General features: G+C 43.0%; 3 protein-coding genes across 5 annotated transcripts in view; 2 read left to right on the top strand and 1 right to left on the bottom strand.

The window, feature by feature from the left end:
- stambpl1 (STAM binding protein-like 1) overlaps nt 1-6840 on the top strand; it is a 95156-nt gene extending 88316 nt beyond the window's left edge. For both annotated transcript variants that reach the window (XM_078223571.1, XM_078223572.1), the window contains 2 exons: nt 223-322; nt 6488-6840. In XM_078223571.1, coding sequence (XP_078079697.1) covers nt 223-322; nt 6488-6544 — 157 coding nt within the window. In that variant the 3' untranslated portion in view covers nt 6545-6840. The remainder of the gene's footprint in view (nt 1-222; nt 323-6487) is intronic.
- Nucleotides 1-18708, top strand: part of lipf (lipase, gastric) — a 911257-nt gene that overhangs the window by 197034 nt on the left and 695515 nt on the right. The window lies entirely within an intron of this gene.
- acta2 (actin alpha 2, smooth muscle) lies at nt 8445-18343 on the bottom strand. Its single transcript, XM_078223573.1, has 9 exons — nt 18206-18343; nt 16677-16822; nt 15035-15163; nt 14767-14877; nt 13942-14026; nt 13696-13857; nt 12578-12769; nt 11760-11941; nt 8445-8774 (listed from the first exon to the last, which is right to left on the bottom strand). Exons 2-9 carry the CDS (start codon nt 16803-16805, stop codon nt 8631-8633), a joined length of 1134 nt encoding a protein of 377 aa, XP_078079699.1. The 5' UTR covers nt 16806-16822; nt 18206-18343; the 3' UTR covers nt 8445-8630.

Below are 18708 nucleotides of genomic sequence, written 5' to 3'. Positions count from 1 at the left end.
GCAGGCGTAAGCTTGAACAAACCCATTTAGCAAGACAAGAGACCTGCTGCTGGAATTATAGATATCTACATTTTTTAAATTCCACACTGGGAATTTGTGTAAATTTGTTTTACAGACAATTGAAGTGTGCTTGTATTAGTAACCTGAATCATGCCACACCTCTGCACACCACTTATTTGGCTTTGAATGACGGCATCGATTTTAACATTTGATATTTTCTAGAACTGGAGCCTTCCGGCTGACTCCCGCGGGGATCCAGGAAGTGTCCACCTGTCGAAAGAAAGGGTTTCACCCACATTCTAAGGAACCGGCACTATATCAAGTATGTTTACTGTATTATTATCAGATTCAGTTACCATTTCTTGAATTGAGATCAGAGTGATTTGATGCAAGCTAATTTTTTGAAGAGAAACAATTTGAACCTCAATTTTGTAGCCACTGATTCAATTTATTTCAATGTGAAGTTATCCAAATTGTGCAGTGTAGCATGAAACAAGAAATAGGGGTCACGGTCCTATGACATCTTCTACTGATTAGATGTTACGCTGGCTGCACTGAAATCCAAGCTGTTCCAATACAGCTACAGCACTGGCATCTACCCAACAATGTGCAAAATTGCCCAGGAATGTGCTGTACACAAGAAACAGGACAAATCCAACCTGGCCTGTTATCGCCAGTCTACTCTCAATCATTAGTAAAGTGATGAAAGGTGTCGTCAACAGCATTATCAAGCGGCACTTACTCAGCAATAACCTGCCCACGGATGCTCAGTTTGGGTTCTGTCGGGGTCACTCAACTCCTGACCTCATTACAGCCTTGGTTCAAACATGGGCAAGAGGTGAGGTGAGAGTAACTGCCCTTGACATCAAGGCAGCATTTGACCGAGTGTGGCATTAAGGAGCCCCAGCAAAACTGGAGCCAATGGAAATCAGGAGGAAAATCCTCTGTTGGTTGGAGTAATACCTGGCACAATGGAAGGTGGTTGTGGTGATTGGAGATCAATCATCTCAGCTCCAGGACATCACTGCAGGAGTTCCTCGGGGTAGTGTCCTAGGCCCAACCATCATCAGCTGCTTCTTCAATGACTTCTCTTCAATCATAAGGTCAGAAGTGGGGATGTTTGCTGATGACTGCATAATGTTCAGCACCATTTGTGACTCCTCAGATACTGAAGCAGTCCATGTTCAAATGCAGCAAGACCTGGACAACATCCAGGCTTGGGCTGACAAGTGACAAGTAAAATTCGTGCCACGCAAGCGCCAGACAATGACCATCTCCAACAAAAGAATGATATTCAACAGCATTACCATCACTGAATCTGCCACTATCAAGATCCTGGGGATTATCAGAAATTGAATTGAACTAGCCATGGCTACAGTGGCTACGAGAGCAAGTTGAAGGCTAGGAATCCTGTGGTGAACAACTCACCTCCTGACTCCCCAAAACCTGTCCACCAAGTAAAAGGCACAAGACGGGAGTGTAATTGAATACTCTCTACTTGCCTGGATGAGTGCAACTTCATTACACTGAATCATAGAATCCTACAGAGCAGAAGGAGGCCATTCAGCCCATCATGTCTGCACCAACCACAATCCCACGCAGGCCCTATCCCCATAACCCCATGCCCTTATCCTAGCTAGACCCCCTGATACTAAGGGGCAATTTAACATGGCCAATACACCTAATCCACGCATCTTTGGACTATGGGAGGAAACCGGAGCATCCGGAGGAAACCCAAGCAGACATGGGGGGAATCCCACACAGACAGTGACCCGAGGCCGGAATTGAACCTGGGACCCTGGCGCTGTGAGGCAGCAGTGCTAACCACTCTGCCACTGTGCCGCCACTGAAGAACCTTGACACCACCCAGGCCAAAGCAGCCTGCCTGATTGCTACATTTTCTACAAATATTCAATCTCTCCACCACCGGCGAACAGTGGTAGCCATGTGCACTGCAGAAACTCACCAGTGTTCCTTAGGCAGCACCTTCCAAACCCATGATCACTATCACCTAGAAGAACAGGAGCAACATCACTTGCAAGTTCCCCTCCAAGTCACTCACCATCCTGATTGGAAATATATCACTGTTCCTTCACTATATTGGGTAAAAGTCCTGGAACTCCCTCTCTAAGAGCACTGTGGGTGTACCTACACCTCTGTTCAAGATGGCAGCTCACCATCACCTTCTGAAGGGAACTATGGATGGTCAATAAATGCTGTCCTAGCCAGCGACACCCACATCCTGTAAATGAATTTTTAAAAAATAGCTCCCCTGTGTCAAGTCATACGTTTAAAGAAATGAACTTCAATTTTGAATATGCCCTTTGTCTATCAATGCTTCCCTTTCTTCTTCTGAAGCCATTGGTTCCTGAAAAAGGTACAATTCCACAATGCACCTCGCTTTCTGCTAACTTAACCAAATGGTCATCATTCTTAAGGGCATGTCATAGCAGAGCATGCTTAACTCATTTGTCACGTTGTCAAATAATCAGCAATAATCAGGCAAAAAGGACCAAAGGGTAATGGCAAACTAACTGATAGGCTGGGAAGGTCATTAATGTGGGACCACATATTTTAATTAGCACAGGTTTAAAAAATAACCTTGCACTGCTTATAGTATGAGCTTTACAATAGATAGTATTGAGTTTAAAAAGGTCATAGGTCCTCTGTAAATAAACGTAAGTATTAATGTACCATTTGACTGTTGGATATGCAAATCCTTGGGGAGCAGGTATTCATCATGTATTTGGCATAATTACCAAAATGATGGAGGAAAGTGTTGCAAATGATCAGATCAGGCAGCACTATGGGGAGAGAAAGAGACAGATGACCTTTCTCACAGCTGGGGACGGTTAGAGATGTAACAGATTAAAGAAGTACAGAGATATCAAAAGGTGGGGTGGAGAGCAGGGTAAGCACTAAGGTCTGGTAGGGTAGAGGACTGGAGAGGTTAAATTGTTGAATAAGCCCACTCACCTGAAGAAGGGGCTTAAGGCTCCTAAAGCTTGTGTGGCTTTTGCTACCAAATAAACCTGTTGGACTTTAACCTGGTGTTGTTAAACTTCTTACTGTGTTTACCCCAGTCCAACACCGGCATCTCCACATTGAGGTTAAATTGTGGCAGGGAAGATGTTGCAAGGCCAAAAGGGGATGGCAATGAGAGAAGTAAAGAAACAAAAGAGGCATAAATAGGTAAAGAGGAATTATCACTAACAGTTGCCACCCAAACCAAAACAGGGCAGTCTAATTGAAGACTGAGGTGCTGTTCTCCAAGTGCACACTGAGCTTAACTGGAACACTGCACAAGACCGAGGTCAGAGTGGAAGAGGGGCAGCGAATTAAAATGACTGGTGACCAGAAGCTCGAGGTTACGCTTCCAGACTGAGCAAAGGTGCATCACAAAGCGGTCACCCAAATTTTTTGGCCTCCCCATTGGAGCGAAGGCCTCATCATGGGGGCTGAGTGCACTATGCTAAATTGAAAGAATACAAGTAAGTCACTGGAAGGAGTGTTTGGGACCTTGAATGGTGAGAAGGGAGGAGCTAACAGGACAGGGTGTTGCATTTCCTGTACTTCGATGGCAAGATGCCATGGAAAGCGGAGGAAGGTGGTGTGGGGGTGATTAAGGAGTGGACTGGGTATCAGAGAGAGAATAGTTGCTGCAGAATGCAGTAAGGGAATGGGAAGATGTGTGTCGTGGTAGCATCACGCGAGCAATGGTGCTGGATGATCTGTTGGATGTGAAGGCTGAAGAGGAATCCCACTGTGGTTCTGGGAGGGACAACGAGTGAGAACAGAAGTGCAGGAAATGGAACAGACATGATCGAGGACCTTGTCAACTAAGGTGGGGGGAAAACCTTAGTTAAAGAAAAAGAAGACTTGCTTGCTTTTTTTTTCATTTTAGCAAACTGTATTCAACAATCACAATTCAGTCCGCTGTACACTGGAGAGACTAAATACAAATTGGATGGCCTTTTTGTGGAGCACCTTTGCTCCGTCTACAGGAATGAGTCCAGCCTTATGCTTACATGTCATTATATTTCTCTGCCTCACTCCCACTCTGACCTTGCTGTGTTTGGCCTCCCACACTGTTCCACTGAAGCTCAATGCATGCTTGAGAAATGGCTGCTAATCTCTTGATCAGACACTTTCCGGACTCATCCTTGAGTTCAATCATCTTAAACTTCACATCTGTTGGTGATGATCTTGCTTTACTCAATTTTACCAGCTCTAGACTCCTTTTTATTTACTTTCCATTACCCGTCGCCTTTTGCCTTGCACCTTCACCCCTTTTGTCATTTAATCGCACTTGACTTTCACCCCATCCTTTTTATTCTTTCCTCCCCTTGCCCCTTTCCCAGCCTCTATACTTGATTAAAAGTTAATTTTTTCCAGTTTTGACAGTAAGTCATTGATCTGAAACGTTAACTGTTTCTGCACAAACCTGCTGAAAATTTCCAGACGCGTAGTTTCCATTTCAGATTTCCAACATCTGCAGCATCTTGTATTGGCAAAACAACTGTTTCATTAAAAAAAATATTTGTACACAGGATGCAGACCAGCATTTATTGCCCATCCCTCATTTCCCTTGCAAAGGTGCTGATCTTGTCTTTCCAGATGTTAAAGGTCATGGGTTTGGAAGGTGCTGTTGACGGAGCGTTAGTGAGATGCTGCAGTGCATCTTGTAGATTGTACACACTAATGCCACTGTGTGTCGATGGTTGAGGGAGTGAATGTTGAAGGTGGTGGATGGGGTACAATAATGTGGGCTGCTTTGTCCTGGATGTTGTCAAGCTTATTGAACATTATTGGAGCTGCACTTAGCCTGACAAATGGAGGGTATTCCATCTCAATCCTGACTTGTGCCTTGTTGATGATGGACAGGCTTTGGGGAGTCAGGAGAGGAGTTACTGATTACAGAATTCCGAGCGTCTGACCTACCCTTTCAGTCACAGTATTTATATGGCTGCTCCAGTTGAGTTTCTGGTCGATGGTAATCCCCAGGATGTTGATATTGGGAGTTTTAGTCATTAAATTGTCATGGTGAGATGCTTAGATTCTCTTTTGTTGGACATTGGCATCACACAAGTGCCAGGCAATTACAATGTTATTTGCCACTTGTTGGCCTAGACCTGGATATTGTCCAGGTCTTACTGCATATGGACACAGACTGCTTCAGTATTTGAGTCATGAATGGTACTGAACATTGTGCAATCATCAGCAAACATCCACAATTCTGACCTTATGATAGAGGGAAGGTCATTGATGAAACAGTGCAGAAAGTTGGACCTAGGACTGGAGATTTCCCCCAATCCCCATTGACTTCATTTTTTCTAGCACTCATTGATGCCACACTCGGTCGAATGTGGCCTTGATGTCAAAGGGCAATCACTCTCATCTCACCTTTGAGTTCAGCTCTTTTGTCCATGTTTGTGATAAGTTCAAGAGCTGAGTAACCCAGGTGGAACCCAGACTGAGTGTCAGTGAGCAGATTATTGCTGTGTGTGAGTGCTGCTTGGTAGCGCTGTCGATGACTTCCATCACTTTGCTGATTTCATCGAAATACAAATGCTTTCTAACCACAAGTAAAAAGGTATTAGGTCATCTCCGTAAGAATTGCAACCGATCTGTCCGAGAGAAGCTACCTGAAAATGATAATGTGGGGTATTACCATGATGTGGGATGGAAAAATATTATTGGGAATGTTTGCTCTATGCAAGACTGATATGACTTACTTTCATTCTTTTGTTTTCCCCGTGTCTATGTGGGTTTCCTCCGGGCACTCCAGTTTCCCTCCACAGTCTAAAGATGTGTAGGTTAGGTAGATTGGTCATGCTTAATTGCCCCTTGATTAGCAGGGTAAATTTGTGGGGTTATGGGAATAGGGCTTGGGTAAGATGCTCTAACACAGATTTGGTGCTGACTTGATGGGCTGAATGACCTCCTTCTGCACTGTAGGATCCTATGACAGCTTTCCATCTTCCTATCTCCAACTAACGTACACCAACAACTTGCATTTATGCCACGCTCTTAAACTGACACAGAATCCAAGAAGGAAATAGTGGGAAGGGGATGAAAAATCTTGATCACCGCATTAATTATTCAGGGGCTGGGGTGGGGAAGAGAGTGGAGGGGAGAGATTTAGTGAGAGAATTCAGGAGCTTGCAGCCTCGGTGGCTGCTGGCGGTTGGGTGGGGAGTAGGGTGGGAGGGTGGCACTGGGTGAGGACACAAGAGGCCAGAGTCAGAGGCCGTAACAGAAAAGGTTGGGAGAAAAGGAATAAAATGTAACTGTCAGAAACTATGAAGCATCCACATAATGAATAATAACATTCATTAGACAATTAAAAGACCGAACAGTTGAAGAAATACGTAGTATTCAGTGGGAGCTTTGCTACAAAGGTTTGCTTGTTTAATACTGGCTTGTTTATTACAGTACTGTATGAGCAGAAATGTACATGTCAAACTCATGGCTGATTCTGTTTCAGACTTGCAAACACATCGCTGTAAAAGATATGAATATAATTATCATGGACATGAGGTGACAACATGAGCCGCCGACAATCCTGGAATCTGTATAAATTATTTCTATTGTAAGAATAAACAATATGTTGCTTTCAAGTTTTTATGACCAGTTAAAGCCAACTGGATTATTTAACACTCTTTTTGTACATTCAGGTTAAATAAAGTATACCGGTGGTTAATATTTCTTTTTGAAATGCACCAAGTATTTCACGTGTGTAATGTGAAATTACAAATGCTAGTTGTCCAAAAGAAAGTGTTTATAAAATTGAACTGGAACTTCACTCAGAAGCCAATAAATGCTGTTAATTTCTTTGGTATGTGCTTTTCTCTTTTAGTTTTGGATTTAGGAGTGCAGTCTTGCAAAGGTAATACTCTTACAAATGACGGTTAGGATCATCATTGAAGATTAGGGTGTTTCCCGTCATGTTATCCAACTACCACCAGATTTAACCATCTGGTTGAACCCATGTTGTCTGGGCATCACAAAAAACCATTTAGTTCCTTTTTACAGAAGCAATGATGTAGAATCTATCCAGGCCAGTGTCACCAAGAGAAATTGCTGACACGTCACAGATGTGGATGTAGTGATACTGTTTTAGCCACATCCACTAATCTTAGCAGGGAGTACCTTACATATGCACAAATATTTGCATGTGTATGCTTAAATAATGCACATCTATCATAATTCAGTACCATAAAACACTTGCTCTACTTTCAGTCTTCCCATTTACCAACAAACCACCCAAAGAGAGTTGAAATTCCAGTGCATGTGCTGTGCAAATGTCAGTATTGAGATCTCATGCCCAACGACTGTGCCTATTACCCATTTTCTTCTTTGCCAATCAAATGCATTTGAGTATATCTGGATGATGAATTAGTTACATGTAGCCAACGCATTTGTCAGCTATTGTTCCTATGCTCCTGCCTGAATGTATGAGTTTTTGTTCTAATTAGTTACATAAGAGAATGGGGGCATTTAAAACAAAATCGTCAGTGAGCGACAGATATTGTGTTTTGAACATATTAATTCATGTGAGATGTACCCAATGTAAGAGCCCTTGTGAACACAGATTCTGATATAGAGTTGGTTGGGTCTTAGTGAAAGCAGCTGCTTTACTATACTGTAAATAGTGCATCAAATTAGCAGTGTCAATTACTTAGATAATTGTTGAGCATTTGCTAATGGGTTTTTTACAGTATAAAAATGATGAAAGGACATCCTATTAGTATTTCACTTACAGCCTATTTAGTCAGGTCCAGAATTATCTTTCTCAAGTAGTTTAAGGAGAAATAACTAGTTTGAAGGAACAGTTGACACTGACACGAATGATTATTTTCTATTTGTTCAGGGGATCTGGGCAACCTTGGCTGGGCCAGCATTTATTGCCCATGCCTAATTGCCCTTAAATTGGGTGGCATGCTAGGCTATTTCAGAGGGACAGTTAAGTGTCAGCCACATTGCTGTGAGTCTGGAGTCACATGTAGGCCAGATCGGGTAAGCATGTCAGATTTCCTTCCCTAAAGGGCATCGGTGAACCAGATGGGTTTTTCCGACAATCAACAATGGTTTCATGGTCACCATTAGACTTTTAATTCCAGATTTTTATTGAATTGAAATTTCAACATCTGCCGTGGTAGGATTCGAACCCGATCCCCAGAACATTTAGCTGAGTTTCCTGGATTAATAGTCTACAATGATGCCACTAGGCCATCGTCTAAATCTAGCAATGGGAGTTTATTTATATGAAGCCAAAAGATTCACACTGATCTTTAAAATGAAAGGTGGCAAATAAATAAGGCAAGATGAAGCTTCAATGTCCTCTGGCACATTTGTTTCTAGTTAGGTCAGACTAGTTAGCCATCACGCTACTAAATAAATAGGTGTTGACGATTACAGGAAACACGAGACAATTGTGAATATACTGGCAGCACATTCTGACTTTATTTTAAAAACTCCCATTCATTCAGTTAAAGCTACAACTAATGTCTAGTGACAGAGCAATGGATGAAAACAGTAGAAAGTATGGTTCTCTAATTGCACATTCACAGTTTTCTTGTTGCAAAAAGATACAAAAGAAGACAGAAGGAGAGAGGAGACACGATGGTTTAAAAGCATTTGCGGTGTACAATGGATGGACCAGCCTCGTCGTACTCAGGCTTGCTAATCCACATCTGCTGGAAGGTGGAGAGAGAGGCCAGGATGGAGCCACCAATCCAGACGGAGTATTTGCGCTCAGGGGGGGCAATGATCTGTAGGCACGCAACAGAATGATATCAGTGACTTATACATAACCACTTTTCAATCACAGCTTAATCAACCCGTTCACTTGCTTGTCTCTCAGACTGGGTTTCTACTGGAATTTTTATTCTACAATATTTTATTTTTCTTCCACCTACTCCACTGCCACAAATCTTTCCTAACTGTGGAGAGGGGCCAGGGGGAAGCTGCCTCTATCGATAACAGCTGTTCAACTGGCTGGAAGTTCATGACGTTGACCCCGGATGTCTATTGCTGTTTTTCTCCTCCTATCCATGAGAAAGTGCCTGACTCTTTGGAGCTTCCCCATGTGGAGAGCATGGATAATTGCAAATACAAGCCTGTTTGCTGGTGTTGCTTACCATCACTTCTGCACTGTGGGTAACAATCCTGCCTTTTAAGTTAAAAGGCTGCAGACTCGAGCCCTACTTCAGGACTTGCGCACTTATTTCAGGCTGACTTAATAATACTAAGGGACTACTGAATTTCCAAAGGTGCTATCTTTTGGCTGAGGTGTTAAAATGATCCGACACGGGGGAGGATGTAAAAGGCTTCCTGACACGGTTCAAAATCAACCACCTCCTTTTGGTAAAGGATGGAGAGGTAAAATTTCCATTCCTAGAAAAAAAGGCTGCACATAGCCAATCAGCTGATTAAAGTGGAGCTTAATATTTGAATTCTCTTCTGAACTTATGCCATCATTAACATAATACTTCAGCTAGTAAGCTACAGGCTCAAGTAATAGACCTCTTGACTAAGATAATGATCTGATCAAGCCCAAGATGGGGTGAAGTGCCTTTTCTTGTCAGCTTGGATCTTGTTTGTCTCACTTGTGGGGACAATGAATTGGATTCAATTTGAATTTTTTTTTTGGAGCAAGCAAGGAGATGAATTCAGGTCCGCCCAGTCCACTCTGTTCATTGGCTTTGTAACTTTTAAGAATGGAGTAAAAAAATGTTTGAAGTTTATTTATTAGTATAACAAGTTAAGCTTACATTAACACTGCAATGAAGTTACTGTGAAAATCCCCTAATCGCCACACTCCAGTGCCTGTTCAGGTACACTGAGGGAGAATTTAACATGGCCAATGCACCTAGCCAGCACGTCAAATGGACTGTGGGAGGACGCCCAGAGGAAACCCACGTAGACACTGGGAGAATGTGCAAACTCCACACACACATTTACCCGAGCCGAGCATCGAACCCAGGTCCCTGGCACTGTGAGGTAGCAGTGCTAACCTCAGTGCTAACCCAGCACTGCTAACTATGCCACCGTGCAAAGTGTATCTACTATAACTAGTAACAGCATAGGTTATAACATATATTTACCTTGTGACAGCTAAACTGGTTATTTTAGTGCATCCAACAGCCAGTGCTAACATTTTTTTGTGCCCTTTTTCACAATGTATATTTATTTGCCTTTCTTGGTCGCTTTCACTCTGTCATCTGTCAGCATTATTCCTTGGCTGAGAGGTCAGTTGTAGTTCCCATGCTACTTTTTCAGCTAATCTTAGGAGATGAGCAAAATGATTCTCTCCCTTTCTCTACCGAGGGGAAAAGCACTGCTAGGGGTCAAGGTCAGAACTTAGCTGAATAGCTGGGGAGCAGGGGGATCTCATTTCTTAGCTATCCACGCCTCTGTTCATTTCACATATCTCCAGATACAAAAGGTATTAAATAGTTCATTCTAAGGTGCAATTATTTAAAATTCATAGTATAGTAAAAATATTGAGGTTTTTCAGAAATCTGTGATAAATAAAAATAACTTTGTAGATTTGCTTTTAAAACTGAATCCATGTGGAATCTACCCTGCTGAACATAAAGAAAAGATCTATCCTAAGGGGGAGCACGTCTTATCAGTAAAAATATTTAACATAGATCAGTAATTAATTGTGCCAAGAAACTTAACATTACCTTGTCCAGAACAAGAGATTAAACTATACTGTGCACGTTTATTAAAAACCAGATAAGATAGCTGTGCAATTGAAGTATTAAGTTTATGTAAGTGAAATGGTCAAATATTCAAAATCAGTTGAGATTAGCATTAAATAATTTACAGTTCACTCAATTTTCAGTTTTAAACACACTTTATAAGAGGATTTACCAATGGAATGGACATTGGTGCAACTTTGCTTCCATATATCACACACAGATATACCCTCTCTGCATTGTGCTCTGTTCAAAGATATGTATAGCTATCAAGCAGGAAGCAATGTAAAATATAAGTATCATCTAGTGTTTCTGGTGACACTCATTTGACTACGCGGCCCTCACATCAATGTGGAAGTGATTTCTGTCTTGTTCTGGTTCAGACACTTTACTCACTGAAACAAATCTCTCATCTCATTGTTCCATGTTGAGTTAAAGGTCAGTGACCAGACATGACAGGAGTTTCTACTGATGAGGTTTCACTGGCAGCTCAGCTAAGCATTTTCGTGGGAAAATGACCATTCCGTTTGACATTATCAATGATGTGGAGATGCCGGCGTTGGACTGGGGTGAACGCAGTAAGAGTTTTAACAACACCAGGTTAAAGCCCAACAGGTTTATTTGGCTGCACACATGAGGACGGCCTAAACCGGGATGTTGGATTTATGTCACATTATCAGTAACCCCCACAGCTTGCCTCCTGGACTTGCAGGCTGCCCTGTCTGGAGACAACACACATCTCTTTAACCCGTGCTTAATGCTCCCTCCACCCACATTGTCTGTATCTTTAAGACCTGGCTGGCTGTAGGGATTCGCATTCTAATCAGTATTCGGTAACTTGATTCCTGTGTCTCTGTGCCCTGTTTCAGAGCAGACATCCACTCCATCTGACGAAGGAGCAGCGCTCCGAAAGCTAATGACATTTGCTACCAATTAAACCTGTTGGACTTTAACCTGGTGTTGTTAAAACTCTTACTGTGACATTATCAAGCCAGGTTTTCAATGATTAGACACAAAATAACACCGTGTTATTTAATTTCCTCAACTAACCTTGATTTTCATGGTGCTGGGGGCCAATGCAGTGATTTCTTTTTGCATACGGTCAGCGATACCGGGGTACATGGTGGTACCACCAGACAGTACGTTGTTGGCATATAAATCCTTCCTGATGTCAATGTCGCACTTCATGATGCTGTTGTATGTGGTCTCATGGATGCCTGCAGACTCCATTCCTGGCAAATAAATGTAAATCCATGAGTTTAAAATAAGTTTTGAATTCCAAATACCCTTTGTAAAAGGTATCTCAGTGTGCAGTCTGGCTGTAAAAAAACGGAAGCTTGCAAACTTGCTGTTGGTTGAAATTTGGTGCAATCCAAGATTGCCAATGGATTGAGCAAATACTGGTGAGGGAAAATTGCCTTGGTTATCTTGCCACACCAATAGTTCCTTCCATGCAACTGGTGGATGAATGGGGAACATAGGAACAAGAGTAGACCATTCAGTCCCTCAAACCTGTTCTGCCATTGAATTAGATTCTGGCTCATCTGTAACTCAAATCCATTTACCCATGGAGATATTTATTTCATTATACAGTAAACAGATTCAGAAGACAAATGATTCAGAAGAATACGTTCAGGCCATGGGTGGCTCGCCTGTTCAGTAATGATGTCTGAATCCGCTGGTGTCAATGTAGAATTAGAAATAAAAGTGAATTGTTATTCCAAAAAGAGATTGTACCTCATGGAAGATGTTAGTTATATTTTTCCACACACTTGTGGTCTAAGTGACAGTATAGTGAAACCAACATTTTTTAGGGATCCTTTAAAATATCTTAAGTAGCAAATAAGTTTTAAATAAAATCAACCCACCAATGAAAGATGGTTGGAAGAGGGTCTCTGGGCAACGGAAACGCTCGTTGCCTATGGTGATGACCTGGCCATCAGGCAGTTCGTAGCTCTTCTCCAAGGAGGAAGAAGAGGCAGCAGTGGCCATCTCATTCTCAAAGTCAAGAGCCACATAGCACAACTTCTCCTTAATATCACGGACAATCTCACGTTCAGCTGGGAATCAAAGAGCAACAGTATGTCAAGTTTGCCTTTGGCAACATCTGATTTGATCTTAGAATCACAGAATCCCTACAGTACAAAAGAGGTCATTTGTCCCATCGAATCTGCACTGAATCTCAGACAGAGTATCTGACCCAGGCCCTCTCCCCCACCCTATCCTGGTAACCTCACACATTTAGCATAGCTAATCCATTTAACCTACACATCTTGGGACACTAAGAGTACATTTAGCTTGGCCAGTCCATCTAACCTATACATCTTTGAACTGTGGGAGGAAACAATACAGCTGCACAAGAGTCATATATTTATGTTTGCAAAAGGAATTTCTCCACTTCCCACTAAAACTAAAGGGGAAAAGAAAGATCAGTGAGACATCATGTTGGAAATACTGACCAAAAAAGTGTCGTTAAATTTGTATATCAGCCACTTACTGAAATTGGGAACAATGCATCTAGAATTTCCTAATCATTTGGATCAGCTAAATTTGCACTTGCAGTAGGTGGCTTACATCAATCACAATCTTTCCTTCATGTGTAGAATGTTGCTTTGCTTTGTGTTCCCAAGAAAGAGTTAATGCTTATTTCTTATATGAAATACTCTTTGTGTCCCTCTGCTGGCAGAACAGTTAAGAACATCCTGCCTGAAGACTTGGCTTTAGAGCCATCAGACAGATAACAGGCGGAAGTGTGGTTTGCAGTCACTATGGGAATAGACATCTCTCAAGATATTCTAAGGTGGGAGTTGAAAAGGTCTTAATTCCTTTCATTTTAACAAGAATTAATGATGACCTCCCTGCATTTAGATGCTTGCTGCAATTTCCTGCTCTGCGGTCACAGGCATTGCTGTAAATTTTAATACAAAGGTTTAACATGAAGTAAACGGTCTTCATAACCACAGCCATGCTGTAAGAAAAGCCTTACCTGTGGTGACAAATGAATAGCCGCGTTCGGTAAGGATTTTCATGAGGTAGTCGGTGAGATCACGGCCAGCTAGATCCAGACGCATGATGGCATGGGGCAGGGCATAACCTTCATAGATTGGCACATTGTGGGTGACACCATCTCCGGAGTCCAGCACAATACCTGCACACAACCACAACCATCTGATCAGAAACAGCCACAGGTCAGCCCCATCTCCCAACACAGGGAACCACTGCTCACACTTACCTGTTGTACGGCCAGACGCGTAGAGGGACAGCACAGCTTGGATAGCAACGTACATGGCTGGCACGTTGAAGGTCTCAAACATAATCTAGAAATGACCAGTTTGGAAAATGGTTACATAATGCTGTTATATAAGCAAATGCTTGTTCCTCTATCTAATTGATATTGGTGTAACTAGGCACCAATGTCCAAAGCTTTTTCATTGGGGTGGGAACTGGTAGACCTAGATTTCGAACATAAATTCCATCATCCACCCAATGTTTTGATGGTTTTAAGTCTATTGAGTGAGAATCATCAAAGCAAAGTAACGCTAGTCAAAGTGGGTGGATTAGTGATTAGGCAACAACAATTGGACAGTGCTGGTTTTTGGTTGTATCACAGCTTGGTATGGCTCCTGCTCTGTCCAAGACCGCAAAAAACTAAAGAAGGTCGTGAATGTAGCCCAGTCCATCATGCAAACCAGGCTCCCATCCATTGACTCTGTCTACCCACTGCCTCGGAAAAGCAGCCAGCAAAACTAATGACCCCACACACCCCGGACATACTCTCTTCCACCTTCTTCCATCTGGAAAAATATATAAAAGTCTGAGATCACGTACCAACCGACTCAAGAACAGCTTCTTCCCTGCTGCCATTAGACTTTTGAATGGACTTACCTTGCACTAAGTTGATCTTTCTCTACACCCTAGCTATGACTGTAACACTACATTCTGCACTCTCTCTTTTCCTTCTCCATGAATGGTATGCTTTGTCTGTATAGCGTGCAAGAAACAATACTTTTCACTGTATACTAACACATGTGACAATAAATCAAGATCAAATCAGTACCTGGGTCATCTTTTCACGGTTGGCCTTGGGGTTGAGGGGAGCTTCTGTGAGCAGAGTTGGATGTTCCTCGGGGGCTACACGTAGTTCATTATAAAAAGTGTGGTGCCAGATCTGTAGAAATAATGACCGCCGTTTTAAAAAATGCAGCTTTCTTGTTCATCTCAAGTTTCAAATATTTACTTTGATTAATTTATCTGAACATGAGTCCTTTAGAGCCATTTCTAGCAGGGATGATATAAGTGGATCAGGAAGAATGCAAATGCCTTGCCTTCTCCATATCGTCCCAGTTTGTGATGATGCCATGCTCGATGGGGTATTTCAGGGTCAGGATACCCCTCTTACTCTGAGCCTCGTCACCTACATAGCTGTCCTTCTGACCCATTCCAACCATAACGCCCTGTAGAGTTAAACACAGCAGGAAGAGTTCACATATGTGATGAACACACTGAGATACTGTTGGGAGAATTTACAATTCAGGAAACCAGAATACAACACATAACAGGGAGGAATTGATATAAGGGTTGTTGCAAATTTTACCTGTTGTTTATAATGTGTCTGCTACAGAGCATTTTGAATGCAGAATTTGTTGTGTAAATGAGGACATTATTTTCTATCGCAACTCACAAATGCATTTACCAACAAAGTCATTTTGAAAGCCCTGTACAACCATTCTTAACCTTTATTATGCATTTGAGTTCAACAGTTTGATGTCATATTGGATATCTGAGGCTGGGTCCCACAGTCATCTTCTGCTTTCCTGTGCTTCAAATGTTTGGCCATTTGTTCCTGTAAAGATGTGCAGGTTAGGTGGATTAGCCATGCTAAATTGCCCCTTAGTGTCCCAATATGTGTAGGTTAGATGGATTAGCCATGGTTAATGTGTGGGGTTTTGGGAATAGTGTGGGGGAAAGGGCCTGGGTGAGATACTCTATCAGAGAGTTGGTGCAGACCAGATGGGCCAAATGGCCTCTTCTGCACGGTAGGGATTCCATGATTCCAAATCTACCCCCAGACGCAATGACTCTTGACCGTGCATGGGGCAACATGGTGACACAGTGGTTAGCACTGCTGCCTCACAGCTCCAGGGACCTGGGTTCGATTCCCAGCTTGGGTCACTGTCTGTGTAGAGTTTGCACATTCTCCCCGTGTCCGTGTGGGTTTCCTCCGGGTGTTTCCTCCCACAGTCCAAAGATGTGCAGGTTAGGTGCATTAGCCATCTAACTTGATCCTTAGTGTCCCGGGTTGCGTAGGTTAGAGGGATTAGTGGGGTAAATATGTGGGGTTGCAGGGATGGGGCCTGGGTAGGATTGTTGTTGGTGCAGACTCGATGGGCTGAATGGTCTCCTTCTGCACTATAGGTTTTCTATCTATGAACTGATTTATTCATCCAGAATCAAGCTGGTCATTTTCAGAGAATTATACAGCACAGAAGGCCACTTGGCCCATCATGGCCTATGCTGACTCTAGGGAAGAGCTGTGCAACTGATCCCATCCCTCAGCTCCTATCGCCTTCTAACGTTTTACTTTTCAATTACATTTCAAGTTGGGTCTGCTTCCTCCATCCTATACATTCCAGATCACAGAAACTCTGCGTATTAAAAATTATTGCATCTCCCCTATAGCTGCTTATGCTCAATGCCTGAAATTGGTGTCCCTCGGGCACCCTGCAGTTCACTGAAAACAGTCTCCCTCGCTATTGCATCACAACACTGATCACCTCTGCAGAGAATTTAATGCACACCGTCCGAAGACAGCCAGAGCATTTCAGGATGCTCTCGTAGACGTAACAGCGGCTTTGGGACCCTTTCTGCCCTGGGACCCTCTGTGCTCTGAGACTCTTTCTGCTTTGGGATCCTGTCTGTTCTGGGACCCTTTCTGCTCTGGAACCCTGGGTGTTGCCGGCTGCTGACCTGATGACGAGGGCGGCCCACGATGGAGGGGAAGACCGCTCGGGGAGCATCATCCCCGGCGAAGCCAGCCTTACACAGTCCGGAGCCATTATCACAAACCAGTGCTGTACTCTCCTCCTCGTCACACATGTTCAGTCTGTCTTCTCCTGGTGGAATAAAGAATTCTAGGTCAGAAAATACAAGCGGCAGGGTGTATTTGTGTACACAAATATATATGTACAGACTTATATATCCATCAATAAAATCAATATAATCTAAATATACAAGTGTCACATTCCAGAGGCTGTACCAGGACAGGATGAAGGGCAGCTTGGATTTGGTAACAATATACTTGTGGGATCTGTATAAAACAATATTGAAATTAAATAGCCACTTTTGCAATGAATGTGGAGCTGCCAGGGATATTCCTGTAATTCAGAATATTCAGCAGACAAGCTTTAATTTGTAATAACTTCAATGTGTAATAACTTTCGTACCTGTCCCCATGCACTGCCCAGTCCAGTTTGTCAGACATCTCCTTGTTTAGAGAAGTTTCCCAAAGTAGCCAATAGAGCCCTCGGACCCGGCCAAGTAAATCTAAGAGGTTGCTTTTAATGCATCTTTTTCCTAATTAGGAAATCGCCCCGCCACACCATAAAAACTCTCTCTCCAGCATGTTTTTTTAAAACATATTTGCTCTTGCCCATCCAAGGCATGAACCTGGGGCTTGCAATACCAGGAGCGACCAGAGAGGCGTTGGGCAGGGATTGGGAAAGGACCATATTTAGTAATAAAGGCAAAATAACCCACAGCACAGCGACCCAGTATCACAGCAATCGCACGGAGATGCCAAAATCTGCTCCCGCAGCGAGCCAGTGATCCTTTGGCAGACGCTGTCAACCCCTCTCATCTGTTTTCCCGACTGGCCAAGAGAAAAGCTGCAGGCAACAACACTGGAAAAGCGATTTGAATCCTGGAATAAAGAGATGGAGATCCCAGAAGGGCAAAGGAACTGCCTAAGGCTGGGCATCCCACTGCTCAAATATTGCCCTTTTAACATTCACAGTTCAGAATGGAGTCAACATCTGGGAATGAACCCCAGTGGAATAAAGGGTATTCCACCTCTCAGACTGCAGATAAAGTGCTGGGGAACATTTAATGATGATAAATTATCGCTAATTCTTTCGGGAAGATAGTAGCACAATGATCACTGCTGTGTTCCATCTCCAAAATTACTCAGGACAGGTGTTTCAATATTTGCATCTAATCAAATCCGCTTTACCAATCCTAAGGCTTACTTTGCACATCCCAGATATGACAGATTTTACTTTAAATCTCTTCTGCTATTTTGTTTTTAAACTACCAACCAGCATCATCCTGCAGTAAGCCATAATCAACTATTTGCATTAAAACTCTTTAAGACAGTACCCAGATGTCAGGTTTTAATTTACAACAATATGACGGCTTGCCTTGCAGTCCCCCATCAATGTAAAATCTGAGAACAAGTTTAAATATTGAATCATGCTAATTAACCCTTGCCTGGGACTCACCCTCTCTGCTTTGACGGGGTCCTTTACTCTGGGAAGGTGCTGCACTCTCCCTTCCCTCTTTGTTAAGTTTTATAGCCCTTGCGTCTCGTCACCCTCTGCCTCCACCCACAGCAGCCCCAAAAAAGGACCAAACCCCGAGCCCGGCTGCACAGATTCCTATTCCACAGCCATATACGGCTCTCACACAAAAGCCCTTCTCTGGGTGGCCGAGGGCGTTCGGTTGTATATTACTACATTCCAGCCGCGCAGTTCTCCAAGTGTCGAGTATAGACAGATCCGCAACTCGGGGAGCAAGCTGCAAATGTACACTTGACAGGGGGCTGATAGATCACCCTTGGCAATCTTCCGTAACCAACAAGGCAACCGAGAACCGGGTCACACTTCCTAACATAAGGAGGTGAACTCAGTACAGAACTTCTTAAAAAAATATTTCTGCACATCACTTTTGATTCCTGTTGCCCATCCAGCGACTGTGCAAAGTTTCATTGTGATAGAGAGAGGAT

Source organism: Mustelus asterias, chromosome 11 (genome assembly GCF_964213995.1).
Source record: "Mustelus asterias chromosome 11, sMusAst1.hap1.1, whole genome shotgun sequence".
Classification (NCBI taxonomy): Eukaryota; Metazoa; Chordata; class Chondrichthyes; order Carcharhiniformes; family Triakidae; genus Mustelus; species Mustelus asterias.
This window is presented reverse-complemented; position numbering and strand designations above follow the sequence as displayed.